The 16,513-nt window shown below is 38.5% G+C and overlaps 1 protein-coding gene across 2 annotated transcripts in view; it reads left to right on the top strand.

Annotated features, from left to right (window-relative positions):
• Positions 1-16,513, top strand: part of LOC122555940 (guanine nucleotide-binding protein subunit beta-4) — an 88,028-nt gene that overhangs the window by 39,555 nt on the left and 31,960 nt on the right. For both annotated transcript variants that reach the window (XM_043702235.1, XM_043702234.1), the window contains exons 2-6: positions 5,738-5,840; positions 10,713-10,751; positions 10,849-10,955; positions 12,777-12,840; positions 12,936-13,098. In XM_043702235.1, the coding sequence (XP_043558170.1) occupies positions 5,784-5,840; positions 10,713-10,751; positions 10,849-10,955; positions 12,777-12,840; positions 12,936-13,098 (430 nt within the window). In that variant the 5' untranslated portion in view covers positions 5,738-5,783. The remainder of the gene's footprint in view (positions 1-5,737; positions 5,841-10,712; positions 10,752-10,848; positions 10,956-12,776; positions 12,841-12,935; positions 13,099-16,513) is intronic.

Below are 16,513 nucleotides of genomic sequence, written 5' to 3'. Positions count from 1 at the left end.
GGATCAGTGCTGGGTCCTCTACTTTTCGTCATTTATATAAATGATTTGGATGTGAGCATAAGAGATATAGTTAGTAAATTTGCAGATAACACCAAAATTAGAGGTGTAGTGACAGCAAAGAAGATTACCTCAGATTACAATGGGATCTTGATCAGATGGGCCAGTGGGCTGAGAAGTGGCACATGGAGCTTAATTTAGATAAATATGAGGTGCTGCATGTTGGGAAAGCAAATCTTAGCAGGACGTATACACTTAATGGTAAGGTACGTGGGCGGCACGGTGACATTTGTGGGCGGCATGGTGGCACATTGGTTAGCACTGCTGCCTCAGAGCGCCAGGTTCAATTCCCACCTCAGGCGACTGACTGTGTGGAGTTTGCACGTTCTCCCCGTGTCTGCGTCGGTTTCCTCCCACAGTCCAAAGATGTGCAGGTCAGGTGAATTGGCCATGCTAAATTGCCCATAGTGTTAGGTAAGGGGTAAATGTGGGGGCATGGGTGGTTTACGCTTCGGCGGGTCGGTGTGGACTTGTTGGGCCGAAGGGCCTGTTTCCACACTGTAATGTAATCTAATCTAATCTAATCAAGTCCTAGGGAGTGTTGCTCAACAAAGAGACCTTGGAGTGCAGGTTCATAGCTCCTTGAAAGTAGAGTCGCAGGTAGATAGGATAATGAGGAAGGTGTTTGGTATGCTTTCGTTTATTGGTCAGAGTATTGAATACAAGAGTTGGGAAGTCATGTTGTGGCTGTACAGGACATTGGTTAGGCTACTGTTGGAATATTGTGTGCAATTCTGGTCTACTTCCTATTGGAAAGGTGTTGTGAAACTTGAAAGGGTTCAGAAAAAATTTACAAGGATGTTGCCAGGGTTGGAGGATTTGAGCTATGGGGAGAGGTTGACTAGGCTAGGGCTGTTTTCCCTGGAGCGTGGGATGCTGAGGGGTGACCTTTTGGAGGTTTATAAAATCATGAGAGACTGGATAGGGTAAATAGAACAAGGTCTTTTCCCTGGGATGGGGGAATCCAAAACTAGAGGGCATAGGTTTAGGGTGAGAAGGGAAAGATATAAAAGAGACCTAAGGGGCAACTTTTTCACACAGAGGGTGGTACGTGTATGGAATGAGCTGCCAGATGAAGTGGTGGAGGCTGGTACAAATACAGCATTTAAAAGACATCTGGATGGGTTTATAAATAGGAAGGGTTTATAGGGATATGGGTTGAGTACTGGCAGGTGGGATTTGATTGGGTTGGGATATCTAGTCGGCATGGATGAGTTGGACCGAAGGGTCTGTTTTTCTATGACTCTGACTCTATGACAACTACCTGATGAAGGAGCAGCGCTCTGAAAGCTAATGCTTCCACGTAAACCTTTGGATTATTACCTGATGTATGTGATTTTTAACTTCGTCTACAGACCACCAATTCTTCGGAGAGTCACTGTGGGCCACATGGCTTGTTTCCACACTGGAGGGATTCTATTAAAGAAAAATAGTGGGAATAACGTAGAGGAACAAATCCGCAAAGGAATGAGTCATGCAAGCATATTGGATAGTTTCAATGGGAAACTTTAATTATCTGAATTTCGACTGGGATAGCAGTGAAATTAAGGGGAGAAAGGCGCAAGTATTCTCAGATTGCACTCGGATGTTTCTGCAGCAGTTGCCTAGTTGAATGAGAAAAAGAGGTACTGCTAGACTGGTTCTTGGGCCAAGTTGATGAACTGTTAGTAGGAGAAACATGTTGAGGATAGTGATCATTGTGTCATAAAATATCGGATAATTGTGGGAAAGGGTAGAGTAATTAACTGGGGATAGCTAAATTTGGTGGGGAAACAATAGAGCTGGACTGGATAGATGAATTGGTGGAAAAACTGGAGCTGAATAGTGGGTTATCGTAGAGATTCCACCTTCCTGATGAAGGGCTTATGTCTGAAATGTTGATTCTCCTGGTCATTGGATGCTGCCTGACCTGTTGTGCTTTTCCAGCGCCACACTTTTTGACTCTGATCTCCAGCACCTGCAGTCCTTGCTTTCTCCTATCTTAGAAGAGAGTCAAAGTACATTGTCAAAAAGAAAAGGGTAAAAATTAAGGGCAAACAATCTAGAGCTCTCTGGATGAGAGAGGAGTTAACCCAGAGACCCAGGTAATGTTCTGGGGACCCGGGTTCGAATCCTGCCATGACAAATGGTATTTGAATTAAATAAATATCTGGAATCAAGAGTCTGTGATGACCAGGAATCCATTGTCGATTGGCAAAACCCACACTTTACTGATGATGTGAAACTCGAAACCTTGTAAAATTTGGGGAAGACAAAAAACTTCAAAAGGATATTGCTAATTTCATGGAGTTGGTAGATGACTATTTATTGATGAGCTGGTGATATTGCTGGCTAGGCCAGCATTTATTTCCCATCCCTAATTGCCCAGAGGACAGTTGAGAGTCAGCCACATTTTCTGGTTTGGAGTTACGTATAGACCAGACCAGGCAATAGTTTTCTTCCTGAAGGGCGTTAATGAACCAGATCGGTCATGATCTTATTAAATTAAATGGACTAAACCCAGTAGATTCATTTGCGAGTCTCTAGTAGCATACAATGGAAAATCTAGTTCTTTGGTTCAGTTGTGTGGGATTCATTACAAAATGCTTTTAACCTGCGGCTTGAGAATCTGATAATACCTGCTTAAAGTTCCCTTATGTATCTGGATGATGCGCTGTTCACTTCAACTGTTTTGTATCCAATCACACATCAAGTCTTGAAAAGCTTTAGAAATAAAGTTCGACTAATGGTAGTCTGGAATGAATATTGAATAATTTTTTCTGTCACTTTTAGTTGTGGTTATTCTCAAAGGAATAGCTTCTCTGAACCAAATTCTCTTATCAATACGAAGCATATATTGGTGTTCTACTTTTGTTTTTGGTAGTAGTCCTAGATGTTATATTAAACCCTATTTAATGAACAGCAATTATTACTTTGCAGTTTTCTCACTATTTGGCACATTTTTAAAACAGTACTATGTCCTTATGAAGATTCAGTCACTGAAAATGTGAATTTACTGATGCTTGAATCTTATGTATTCCCAAATGTCATGCTTCGGGAATTTCAGGTCTTCTCTGACTGTCCCTTTAATATACTGGTGGTATCACCACCTGATGAGGAACTGTCCAGTCTTTATCTACAACCCCATTAGGTGATGCCATTTCCTCATCAGAATCTGATTTTTAACATAGTAACACTTCCAAAACCTCCCTTGGCTTTTGCTTGAGTGTTTGCAGATTGTGCTAACATGTTTGACTGGATCTGAGCCGTAATCATACTTAGTAAACCTTTTGAATTATCCAGATCTTTTTGACTGTGCTAATATGTGTGTGATATAAAGTTTTAACCCTTAATGGATTTTGTTAAAGCTTTGTTCTGGCACCACAAACTTAAAAAGCATATCCAGAAATTGTTCTTGTAATCTCACTTGGGTTTTCTGTGGTTATTGGCAAAGCTACAACTTTCATTCCATCTGGTAGTTACCTCTGAGTAAGTCAACCCATCTGTGCTTAATTTCTAACAACGTCTACTGTCACTGTTCTGCATATTAAGTCACATAAGTGCACATTGTGCAAAGTAACAGATATATACTCTCCAATTCTATTCATTAAAATTTTGGAAACGAAAATAATTTCCACAGCAAAAGGGTTCAGATAATTCCTTAACATAATTATGGCTGTATCAGTTGAAGAATAAGGGAATCCTTTCTATCTCTGAATGACCCAAGTCATCTCTCTGGCAAATACTGCAGGGTTAAGCTTTGGTCTCATGGCTGTAGATAGAGCTCAATTTGATCCATTGTGTTTTCATTCTGGGCGTCTTTCTCCAGATCACTCTTATGAAGCTCAGTAAGTCCCGTGGGTTTTCCATGCAACATTCTAATGGAAATGCTTAGGCCTTTGATTTTTACTTTTGTCCTTTGAGTCAAGAATGTGGTGCTGGAATAGTATAGCTGGTCAGGCAACATCCAAGGAGCAGGAGAATTGACGTTTCGGGCATAAGCCCTTCATCAGGAATACTTTCTGGCCTGAGGAATAATTCTTGGCATTCTCAGCTATCCCTTTCCTACCCTGGTTACTTGCCTTCTTTTCACTCTCCTACATTCCATCTTTCTCTTGGGTTTATGGGGTTAATGGAAAAAGTGTTAAATTTTACGCCCAGCTTATTCAGCAGCCATATCGGCTGTTGTCTAGCTATGGCAGTATAATTACTGAAGGAATTGATTTTTTTAAAATTAGAATACTTTCACTGATAGCTTCCTGTGTGGAATTTACTCCTAATACCTTGATCCAATCGTTAAGATTATTTTGCTTTACTCTTTCAAATTTGAAGAATGTTTGTCTCAGATGTTCCCTTGTGTTTGAAAACGTTTACCCGTGCATCTTGAAATAACTTGTATGCACCAAGAATAGACTTCTTTTTACAATGTCATAGAACTCACATAGGAACCTTTTACTGAAAATGTTACATGTATCTAGTAATCTGTATTAATTACTTGGATGTCGAGCTAGAAAGTACTATAGCCACATTTGCAGATGACGCTGAAATAGGTGGGAATGTAAATTGCAATGATGAAATAAATTTGTAGATGAATATGGATAGGTTGGGTGAGTGGTCCAAATGAAGCTCAATGTTGATAAACATGAAGTATGTTTTGATAGAGTACAGAGGTAAGTCATTGGAAGCTGAGAGTCTCGCTGGACTTAAGGAACAAAGGGATTTCAGTACAAGTATGCCAATTATTACATGTTGCATTTCAGGTTAGTAAGACCTTTTTAAAAGAAAGCAAATGAAGCATGGATTTGACAAGGAAATTGAGCTGAACCAAGATCTAACCTTGGTGTACTTACAGTTCTGATTGCCTTTTTATTTTTTAAAAAAGGAACTACTGATACTGGAGATGATGCAGAGGAGATTTACAAAAGATTATAAGAGATGCATTGATATACATTTCAGGAAGTAATGATTAGGCTGGATCTCTTTTCGCTGTGTATAAAGCGACTGAAGGAGTGAACAATTGGAGGCCTTTCAATTTCTGAAAATATAGTTAGGTGAGGAGCCAATTATGAAATTTTGCCAAAATTGATACAGAAAGAATATTCTTGCATGATGAGGCAGTTAAGATAGTCACAAAGAGCTTCAATAGAGAATCAGTAAACTTATTTACCTGGAGCAGTGAGAATGTGCAGCTTTCTATCACAAGAAGTGGTTGCATCTACACTTTACGTCAATCAAGAGGAAGATAGATTACAGGAGAGGGGATGGGAAAAATGGCTATAATTGGAGATTTCTGAGAAAGATGTGAGGAGGCTGAGCTGGCAAATAAACACCTGCATATGAACTGTTTGTGTTGTATATCCTACATAATTTGGTGCATTTGTAAATTTATTTTGTATGATAATATACATTGCTGTAGTTTGGTTATATACTTTGGTTTGTTGTATTATTGGTTAAATACACTTGTAATTTTCATCCAACCAAATTATTTTGAGATTACATTGCATTACAAATCCTTTTCTAAGATGTAGGTGTAATTGATTGGGTGTGATGATTGTGCTGAGGACTGAACTTTAGAAGTATTAACCTGTTTGTTCTAAAAATATCCTCAAACATTGTAATCAGTCATAGTGTATATAACCTAACTCTGTGTGATAGCTGAATGAATTTGAATAGTGCTGACTAGAGATGTGTTGCATTGCAGGTCTGCTTCCTGATAGTCTGTGGACATTTGATATCAAGCTACAACAATGAGTGAACTGGAACAGTTGCGGCAAGAAGCAGAGCAATTGCGGAATCAAATTAGGGTAAGATTTTACATCATCTATGCACTCTTATATTCAATTAAAAGAAAAATATGTAAATATTAGGCCCTCAGTAATTTGAAACTTGTATTAAAATTTGATTTTAATAATTTACTATGGCTCTTCTAATCTGGCATTAATTCCACGTTCATGACTGTCTCATGACTGACTCCCTTCTCAATCAAAAATCTGTCCAGAAATCTTGGTCTTGAGAAATCTGCTCCAGAGGTCTGTACAGGTTGATTAAAAGTATCTAGAGTTAATGATGCAGTTTCCACTACTTATTGGGGAATTGTAAAACTTTTGAGGGTGCGCTTCAACTTTAAGACCGAGATCAATCAAGTTTATGGACTGAGTTGTAAGAGTCAATCTAAAGTTTACTAGTTCAAGTTTACTGGTCACTACAAGATTTATTCCAGGTACAGATATGATTCCACATATTTTACAGAATTTATTACATTTATTGTTACATGCACAGAAGAAATTGTATTTGGTAAGATCATGGTTTTACAGTTTATCAAATTCAGGATGCTATTCAGGACACTGGTCTGACTGCGCCAGTCTCTTGTTCTGTTGTAATGTTCTTATGTCTTTGGTCAATTTTCCTTGTCACGTCCAACCACTAAAACATGGGCATTATTAATCCATGCCAACCACTACCTACTGTGCATGATCAAAATATATCCTGAACTCTAATGAGCATATTCATTTACGAACAGTGCATTATCATTTTGAATTGGCTATGGAATATCTGCCCTGTTCTTGATGCATCACTACCTGCTGATGTCTCATTCGTGCTTTTGACAAATCCATCACTTTGTAAGATTTCCCTTTTTATAGCAGCTTGTCCCTTTTAGCTGAGCAATTCGATAGATCTTAACCAAGATTAGATGGTACCAGTTAGGTCGTCTGTGTATCTGCCTGAACATACTGTCATCATCTAGTGAATAACTATATCCCAGATGGCGCGTCTAGGAATTCTCCAAAATCTATCAGTATCCTTTAACTGCAAGAAGACTGTGAGACTCCGCAATGACTGTTGTTCCCTAAAACAAATTGAAGCTCGAAATAACCGTACAAACAAATACATACAGACTTGTTGGACGTTCCAAGCTACTATCTTAAAATGTAGCTGTGTCCATTTTGTGTGTCAGTTTAAGTTTACATTAACCTGAGCCAAAAACAGCAATAAAACCTCAAAGCTCACTTTTGATCTAGCTGTTTGGTTTCTTCCCTACAGAAACTGTTTAACAGCTGACCATAGTTAAACAGATTGTGTAGTTTAATTCCTCACTTGTTTAAGTCAGTTATTAGGTATTGAAAAATAACACTCTCCTCCAGAAGAGAATTCCAAACAATGACAACACACTGCGGAAATTCCTCCGCATTCTCCAATTAAGTGGGAGTTCCTTTTTTTTGAAACTAGTTCTAGATTCCCACAAGGGGTCGCTCTTCGCAGTTACTATGTCCAGAATCTTATTTCAATCACCACGTCCTCTATTCCAATGAAGGTAGGCCCAGTCTTTCTTTTTCTTTGAGATCAGGGTGCCACAGGCGAAGCTAGAATGTTTCTATCCCTAATTGTCCTTGAATTGGACCATTTCAGAGGGAAGCAAAGAGACCTGGTAAGGGTGGCAGATTTCCTCCTTCAGACATTAGTGTATGAAATGGGTTTATTCAACAAATTATGTTAGTTGTCATGGTTGCCATTATTGAAACAAACTTCATTTTCCAGACTTATTACAGGATGATGTAGGTGGGCTGAACAGTGGCAAATTTAATACTGAAAAATATGAGGTAATGTATTTTGGAGGACTAATAAGGCAAGGGAATACATCTTGAATAGTTATCTCAGAACAATGAAACCTTGGTCAGATGTGCCGAGGAGTGGCAGTTGGAGTTTAATTTCGATAAATGAGGTATTGCATTTTGGTATGTACTTAATGGTTGGGTCCTGGGGAGTGTTGCCAAACGAAGAGGTCTTGGGGTGCAGGTTCATAGTTCCTAGAGGTTTATAAAATCATGAGGGGCATGGATAGAGTGAACAGCTAAGGTCTTTTTCCCAGGGTAGGGGAGTCCAAAACTAGAGGACATAGTTTTAAGGTGAGAGGGGTAGCATTTAAAAGGGAGCTAAGGGGTAACTTTTCACGCAGAGAGTGGTATGTAAATCACTGAGCTGACAGAAGTAGTGGTGGAGGCTGGTACAATGACAATATTTAAAAGGCATCTGGATGGATACTTGTATAGTAAAGGTTTAGAGGGTTGTGGGCCAAATGCTCGCAAATTGGACTAGATTAATTTAGGATATCTGGTCGGTATGAATGCATTGGACAGAAAGGTCTGTTTCCATGCTGTACAACTCTGTGGCTGAGTTTCCTATATAGATATCTCATCTCTTTAAGGTAACTAAACCCATAAGCAGTAGTATAGGAGCTATTCATCAACACTGTATTTGCAGTAAGACTTGCCTTCTTTTATATTCCATTTCATTTGTCGTCTTAATTACTTGCTGTACTTGCATGTGTTTTTTGTGATTTAAGTACTTGGAATCCAGATCCTCTGTATTACAGTATTTTTCACATTGTCCCCATTTATATAGTAATCTGCTTTACTGTTTTCCTACCAAGGTAGACCACTTCTCATTTTCACAGGTTATACTTTAATTACCAAATATGTGCCCACTCACTTTATCTACGTCCCTTCTGACATCTTCTCATTGTCAGTACATTTGGCAGTACACCTGATTCCATTATCCAGATCATTAATGTAGATCATAAATAGTTAAGGCCTGATTCCTGTGTCACTCTACTAATTACAGTTTGCCAACCTGAAAATACCTTTTCTCCTGATTTCCTGCTTCCTACTGATTAACCAATCTTCCGTTCACACTAATATATTGACCCCAACACAAAAAACTCTCATCTTCCGTAGTAATCTTGTATCTGGCACCTTATGGTTTTTGGTTCTCTTTCTTTCTCTCCTGCTTATTCCTTGTAGAAGAAATAAGCCAAAATTAAAATGTCATTTGAGACTGAAGGAAGATCAAAGCTCCATTATTTGCTATTATTGAATTTGAAGTTGTTCGATCTTCCTGACTGAACTATCTAATGTGTTCATATTAGTACAATATAGTGTTTAAGGTTCCTTGAACAAATAGTTTTATCCTGCCTGATATTTCTTGTCCACAAAAGGTTGTGTTTTCAAAAACATAGTTTTCAATTCTTCCACTTTTTTTTGCTACACCTTCCCTTAAGCCAACTACTCATTGATAAAACAAACAACTGCAAATGCATCCAGATCACTGGTAACCTCTGAAGTATTTGACCCTGATTTTTTACTGTGCATCTCCTCTGTCTTGGAGACTGCCCACTTCCACCTACATAAAGTCTTTTGTCCCTACCAAAGCCCATACATTGAAACTCTTTTTCCTACATTTTTGTTACTTTTCAATTCATTTCTTCCAACATTCTCCTGGCTGACATTAAATCCACCAAACCACGATCCAAAGAAACTGTTACAATTGTTGTGGTTCTGTTCGCCGAGTTGGGAATTTCTGGTGCAGACGTTTCATCCCCTGTCTAGGTGACATCCTCAGTGCTTGGGAGTCTCCTGTGAAGCGCTTCTGTGATCTTTCCTCCGGCATTTGTAGTGGTTTGAATCTGCCGCTTCCGGTTGTCAGTTCCAGCTGTCCGCTGCAGTGGTCGGTATATAGGGTCCAGGTCAATGTGCTTATTGATTGAATCTACAGATTCAACTGACAGCTGGAACTGACAACCGGAAGCGACCGATTCAAACCACTATAAATGCCGGAGGAAAGATCACAGAAGCGCTTCACAGGAGGCTCCCAAGCACTGAGGATATCACCTAGACAGGGGACGAAACGTCTGCACCAGAAATTCCCAGCTCGGCGAACAGAACCACAACAACGAGCACCCGAGCTGCAAATCTTCGCACAAACTTTGAAAACTGTTGCAATGTATTTGTCTGTTTCTGAAGTCACATCAGTCCTCTTTACCTATTGTCTCCATGTTTTTTATTGAGACCTGATCCATTTATACTTTAAATATAAAATTCTTATTTTAAATCCCTCCATAGTTCCCTTTCATTCCATCCTTCTGAACCTTCTTGTATGTTCATCCTCACCCCTCAATGCCCTTTATTCATGTGAGGAAACATTTGCTACCAGCACTTCTAACTTAGAGTCATCTATTTTCTGTTTTAAATGTCCTGTGCTATTCACAGAAATTAAGACTTAAAAAATAAAGAGGAAAATGATTGACAAAAATAAAATCACGGGATTGTGATTAGCTTAAATTTGATCAAGAAGGGTTAGTGTAAAAGTGAATGAAGTGACAAATGTTTTGTATGTGACTTGCATTGAGCATGGTAGAAAACAAATATACAATAAGGCAAATCTTAAATATTACAGTAACTGCCTACAAAAAGACATTTTTCATGTTGAAACTAGCACTAGTTTTGGCTAGTTAAATCACTGGTACTTTTGTTGTTGAGGAGTGAAAATCTGTGAATACGTGAAAGCTTGGAAGCAAGTAATGGTCGTGAAGGTACTTGATTTATTCATTAGGTACATACTCCTCTTCTAGATTTTCAATGCCACTCTTGTCCGATCATTTAATTGTTAGTAGTATCTGAAAATCCACAGCTACGTTGCACAGAATGTTTGACCACAGCACGATGCCAATTAAATCTCAAATGCATGAATGACTTAATGAAGGAAAGTTATTTTATTGGCAGGGCTCTTTTACAATGTACAATAAGAAGAATGGCATAAAGAGTGCCACCTAAGTAATTGTATTAGATTTATTATTTTAATGTTAAATATTTGCTAAGAGAATTTTTTGTTTGTCATTGCAGGATGCAAGAAAAGCATGTGGTGATTCCACCTTAGCACAGGTAAACTCATTTAGTGGGAAATGGACAAATACCATGCACAAACCTTCTTGTTCTTTGCCTGTTGATCGAAGCACAACTAACTAAATCGTATTTTCAGATCACAGCTGGGCTGGATTCAGTTGGTCGAATCCAAATGCGTACAAGGCGAACATTGAGGGGACATTTGGCAAAAATCTATGCCATGCATTGGGGATCAGACTCCAGGTCAGTGTTTGAATGTTGACTTATGATTATATGATCAGATAGCTCAGTAACTTGTAGTGTCACTCCTATTGTGTTTACTGTGATGTTTACAATGAATCAGTTGTATTATTGAATGTAATCTGGGCTTCAGTATCTAACATTCAAATAGAAACCATGTGATTCTTATGCATTTCTTTCTTTTGTATTACTGATATCTAGAGGTGTTCCTTGGGCATGATCCTTGTGAAATGTATGCAGCCAGATCTGATCTATTAATGTATTGCAACTATATTTAGATGAATTGTTGTAATGATGTGCTTATGGATATGACTTGTTCTTGAAATTGCAGTGTTTTACTGAAAGCGATGATGAAAATGATGCGGCACTGATGAACATTTGCAACATAATTTCATTCATCTTATGCTATGAATGAAATTATCATAACATCCTGATAGATCAACAGTAGGTGGTGCAGTATAATGTAACTGTACTGGTATTCTAGAAGCCCCAGGCTAATGCTCTTGTCGTACTTGTTCAAATCTTAGTTAAGCTGCTGGAGTTAAGTTTAAAAAATAATAAATTTAGATTCAAAAGATTGTCTTAGTAATGGTGACTACATGACTGCAGCAAACACTCAATGAGTTATTAATACCATTTTGTGAAGGAAATCTATTCTTGTGTGGTCTCGCATATATGTGACTACAAACCCATGACAATGTGGCTAATTCTCAACTATTCTCTGAAATAGCCAACGAGTCACTCCGTTAAGGAACGGTTGTGATGGACCACAAATGCCAGTGATGCTCATATCCTATGGAGAAAAAAAAGATGTACAATCATGCATTGCTCAGTCTTTGTCAACCGCCTGCATACTAAACGAATAATATTATCCTGCCATTATTAAGTCCCTAGATATTGTGATAGGAATAAATTTTTTGCTGTTCAATTAGGATAATTTTCATTTGATGCAATTCATTTCTGGTTTGCAAATTTTTGGTGTAATGTCTTCAGACATTGAACAAAATAAGACAAATATAAATGGTTGGAAAAACTCAGCAAGTCAGGCAGAATCAGTGGAGAGAATCAGAGTTAACGTTTCAGGTCAAGTGACTTCCTCAGAACAGAGGACCCTTCTGAGGCGAGGTCACTTGACCTGAAACATTAACTCTGACTATCTCCAGAGGTGCTGTCAGACCTGCTGAGCTTTTTCAATCAATTTCCATTTGCCTCTGATTTACAGCATCCACAGATCTTTTGGATTACTTTTAAACAAAAAGAATACTTTTGGCATTATTGTCAATAAATGAACATTTTTTGCAGAAGCTTGAATTTTGTAGAATTCTGTAAGTTTATAACATTACAAATTTATTTTTAAACTCTGAGTCAACAATTCAGTGCATTCTGTATCAATTCTTGTATATAAGTTTTTTTTCAATTTTTTTCCAAATGTGTGCAGTTTCTTTCCAAAAGTTACTATGGGCTCTCTTTCCAATGTGCACAATGTCTGGTGCATCATTTGATGTTCTTGAAATCCTCTTGGGTTTTTTTTTGAACATTATTTTTAGACTACTGTGTTTGACGTTTTAGTGAGAAATTTGTGCTGTTTCATTATGAAGCCACTTAGTTGTGGAGTTTTCACAATTTATTTTATCAATTGTGAGCACCTGCCAAATCTCTTTCATTGTTCTGATTGGGGAGGGGCGGGGAGGAGGCTGTGCAATGAAGAAAGCATCAGTTTCTCTACAGCCTTCTAAAGTGTCTCAGCCCCCTTTCGTTTGAGTAAAATTTCTTCACATTGTGACATTGATATACTTCAATGAATAATATGTTTTTATATTGCAGACTTCTAGTTAGTGCATCTCAAGATGGAAAATTAATCATCTGGGACAGTTATACAACAAATAAAGTAAGAATGTAATTGATTTGACTACAATTCACACAATTTGGACCTCGATTAGTGTAACTCTGTGACCACTTGATATTTTCTTGTCTTTTCTGTAGATGCATGCTATCCCTTTGCGATCATCATGGGTTATGACTTGTGCATATGCTCCTTCTGGAAACTATGTTGCTTGTGGTGGGCTGGACAACATCTGTTCAATATACAGCTTGAAAACGAGGGAGGGCAATGTTCGAGTGAGTAGGGAACTACCGGGGCATACAGGTATGGTCATGTTGGAGTAAACCGTGTCATGGGCAGTGGGAGAATGGATGAATTTAAGTTATGATTGATCTTCCCCTGTTAAGCCTGAGACAGTGAGGTATTGTTTAATTTGCTTTTTCTTTGCTGTTTTATTCTTGTCCCTTACTGAAGTAGGCCAAGTTGTGTTCACGTAACCATTTTTCGTAAGCTTTCAATTTAGAAGTAAGGACATAACAAAATCCCTTAATATACAATCAGAGATAAGGTTTATTAAAAAATCCTTCAAAAATGTTGAGTGGGGGGGCTGCTAGTGGTGGCTTCATTATTTGATGCACATAAAAGCATACCTGGTAGAAAGAAATAGAAAGTAAAGGAAGTAAATTGCAACAGTTGAATTTCTTAAATTAGTACCGACATCTTTGGTTATGTGACTTACAGTCCAGTATATCTCTGACCAGTTGTGAGTCTTTCATTTGGCTGATTTTGTAAGTTCAGTTCCTGGGAGCTGGGTTTCAAATGAATGGCAGTTAATGGTGCAGAAATATTTCTTATACTCTTGAGAATTAGTCCTGTTTGGCAAGTGAAGTCTGAGATTCTTTCTGGAGATGAGACTATTGAGAAAGAACTGGAGAGCCTGCCTCCTCGAATCTCAGGTCTGGAGCTGCTCTTCTCATGAGGTTAAGATAGCAACTGAAGTCAGAATTCAAAACTGTATATTTAACAATTTAATCAGTACAGGTTCAAGTCATGTGATGGGTGGTTTCTGCTACGTCATTTAGAGAAACAAGCTACTTTGATCATCAAAATGACCATTTATGAGGTGAAGAAGTGCTGATTTGTCCATCTTAGTGGGTAACCACTACCTTTCTGTATGGACAGTAGTAATTTATGATTCTTTTGTGGTATGGTCTTTATGGACATTGGGAAGTTTTCGGGTAGTTTTTTGACTTAATTAGTGGCAATTTGAGCCTTCATGAATTAAAAAATTGTTAATGGATTAGTTGGCTGTGAATACTCATTGGAGTGCTTCCTTATAATGGCTTAATGTGGTATGCAACAAAAAAAACAATTTATTCCACAGGACTGGAAACAACTATGGGATGATAACAGTTAATGTTTCAAGTCCAGTGACCCGCCTCCAGCATTAGATGCGGGTTGGAAAAGGTGGTATTTCTGCTGATGATGGGGAATAAGGGTAGGGAGGAGTGAGTGGATAGCTGGAGGTGGCGCTCAATGAGAAAAAGAAATAAATAAAGGTAGGCAGACAAAGGGGTTGTTGATTGTCAACTAAGGAAAAGGAGGAGCAAGATATGTGATACTGGGGACTGAGTAGTAGAACAACCCAGTTCATGATAGGAAATCCTGGTGATGTGGGGGTAGTTAATAGACAAGGAAGGAGATATTCATCTCCACTTATAAGAAAATGGTATGTAGATATGTTATACAACTTTGAAGTTCCTAGTTTTGAAGTAGCCAAGGTGAATAAAAGTATTCGAGTTGGTTAAATTACTGCTTCTGCTTGGAGGGGGAAACACTGGTCAGGATTCATCTTCCTGCTCTATAACGAATAATTGTTCCTTCAAAGTATGGATGTTGAGTAATGTCAAGAGTTGACTCCATTATGATGATGAGATTGAGCAATACACCAACTTTCTGGTTAAAGCACTGGGGAACGCGCTTGTGAAACTGACAACAAAAAGAGTTGGTGCCTTAAAGCAAGGAAGAAAAAGAAAAAAAGTTGCAAAACGATCTGCTGGATATCAAATATAAAGTCATATCAAACATAAAGCTATCATATACTTTGTTATGGAAGTTCATGAAGTCATTAATTTATGCAATATTCTCTGATTCCAAAACTGCAGGCAGCTATGCATGCATGTTCATTCAACAATGCAGAGCTCCAAGCACTGACATGAAATGTAGACTTTACATATGATGGCATGCACAAATGCATTACTGCATAAGTGCAGAGAAGCATACAATTTTGAACTGGGCTTCAGTGGTGGGGAGGGGTGTGGGGATGAATAGAATAGAATCGCATCTACTCCAGTGCAGGAGTACATTGAAAGGTTTTTACAATGGCTGAGTTTAATGGCGCTACCTTAGGTACAAGTATCTAGGTATAAGTCTTGGATACAAAAGAGGATTAAAAAAGAAAAGTAGTAGCATTCCTTAGTGTCTGAAAAATAAGTTAGAAATAAAATAGTTCTAACAGAGTTAAAGTATTTACATTATAGACTGGCAAAGAATTTCAGAGAGCAGCAGCTCAGCATGTGGTCTGTCAGCTGGTGCCAGGCCCCAGTCCAACAACTGTCACATTTGGTTCCAGCTTTCAGTCCACTCTTCACTGGCACTCAGCTGCAGCAAGATACGTTGCACTATACTGAGAGTCTGGCTTTCCCGCTCCGGGACCCGGGGTGGAGGGGCCAATGACAATGAGAACCCTGGAGCAGAATTGGGTTGAGCTGGGGGTTCCGGGAGAATTTGCGCTCCCTTCCCTACTCTCCATGGCTCGTCTTCCTTTAGTTCTCTCCCAGATCCTGATGTTTCACTAACCCCCAATCTCCCTCTTACCATCCCATCTCCAACATCTGAACACTTAGTGCCTGGACTTCTCACCCTTCCAGCCTTTGGACCTGCAACGTCCCCACCTCCCCACCAAAAGCTGCGCACGCACAATTTAACGAAGAGCATAGCACTTGTGTCGGTGACAGCAAACACAGGCTTAATGTATTGTCTTGTCTACTCTCAAGTCTTTTTCTTATCAGTAGCAGTTTTCATTACTGCAGTGTGAAAATAAAGAGGCTAACCAAATATCAGAATTCCTTTGATTTATGTAATAACTTAATCATGCATAGATGATTGGCCATTTCACATTAAAAGCACTATTGGGGTTTATTCTGACAAGGCACTTTACACTGAGAAGGGCATTAATGTATTGAAAACGTATATAGAGAAGGAAGGAAGATTGCTTTAGGATGGCATCCTGTGCAAATTTCTTAAAGCTAGATTTATTCCGACAAGAAAGGTTTAGTGGTCCATGTTCCAAGGCATGAATAATTAGGCTTTTTTTAAAATGGGATTAAATTCTTTTTTACTAGAGGAGGAGGAATATGGTTTTGACCTCTTAAAAGCAGTTGTTAATTTCCAGATGAAACCTTTTGGTGCAAACTTAGATAGCCTGTGCTATGGTTCTTATTCTGCTGGAACATCATCAATGTTTGAATGTTATCTATGGACTCAATAGTTAGAATTAAGAGATGAAAACTGGTAAAAATAATAATAATGGCATACTTACTTGATTATATTTTAAGTCCTTCATGTCATCCTTTCTGTCTCCATAGATGCTGCCAGACCTGCTGGAGTTTCTTCAACATTTTCTGTTTTTATTTCCAATATCCAGCATTCGCAGTAATTTGCAAATATATTTATTATA

This window comes from Chiloscyllium plagiosum, chromosome 13, assembly GCF_004010195.1.
Source record: "Chiloscyllium plagiosum isolate BGI_BamShark_2017 chromosome 13, ASM401019v2, whole genome shotgun sequence".
In the NCBI taxonomy this organism is placed as follows: Eukaryota; Metazoa; Chordata; class Chondrichthyes; order Orectolobiformes; family Hemiscylliidae; genus Chiloscyllium; species Chiloscyllium plagiosum.
The sequence above is the reverse complement of the archived record's forward strand: the minus strand, read 5'-3'. Positions and strand labels throughout refer to the sequence as shown.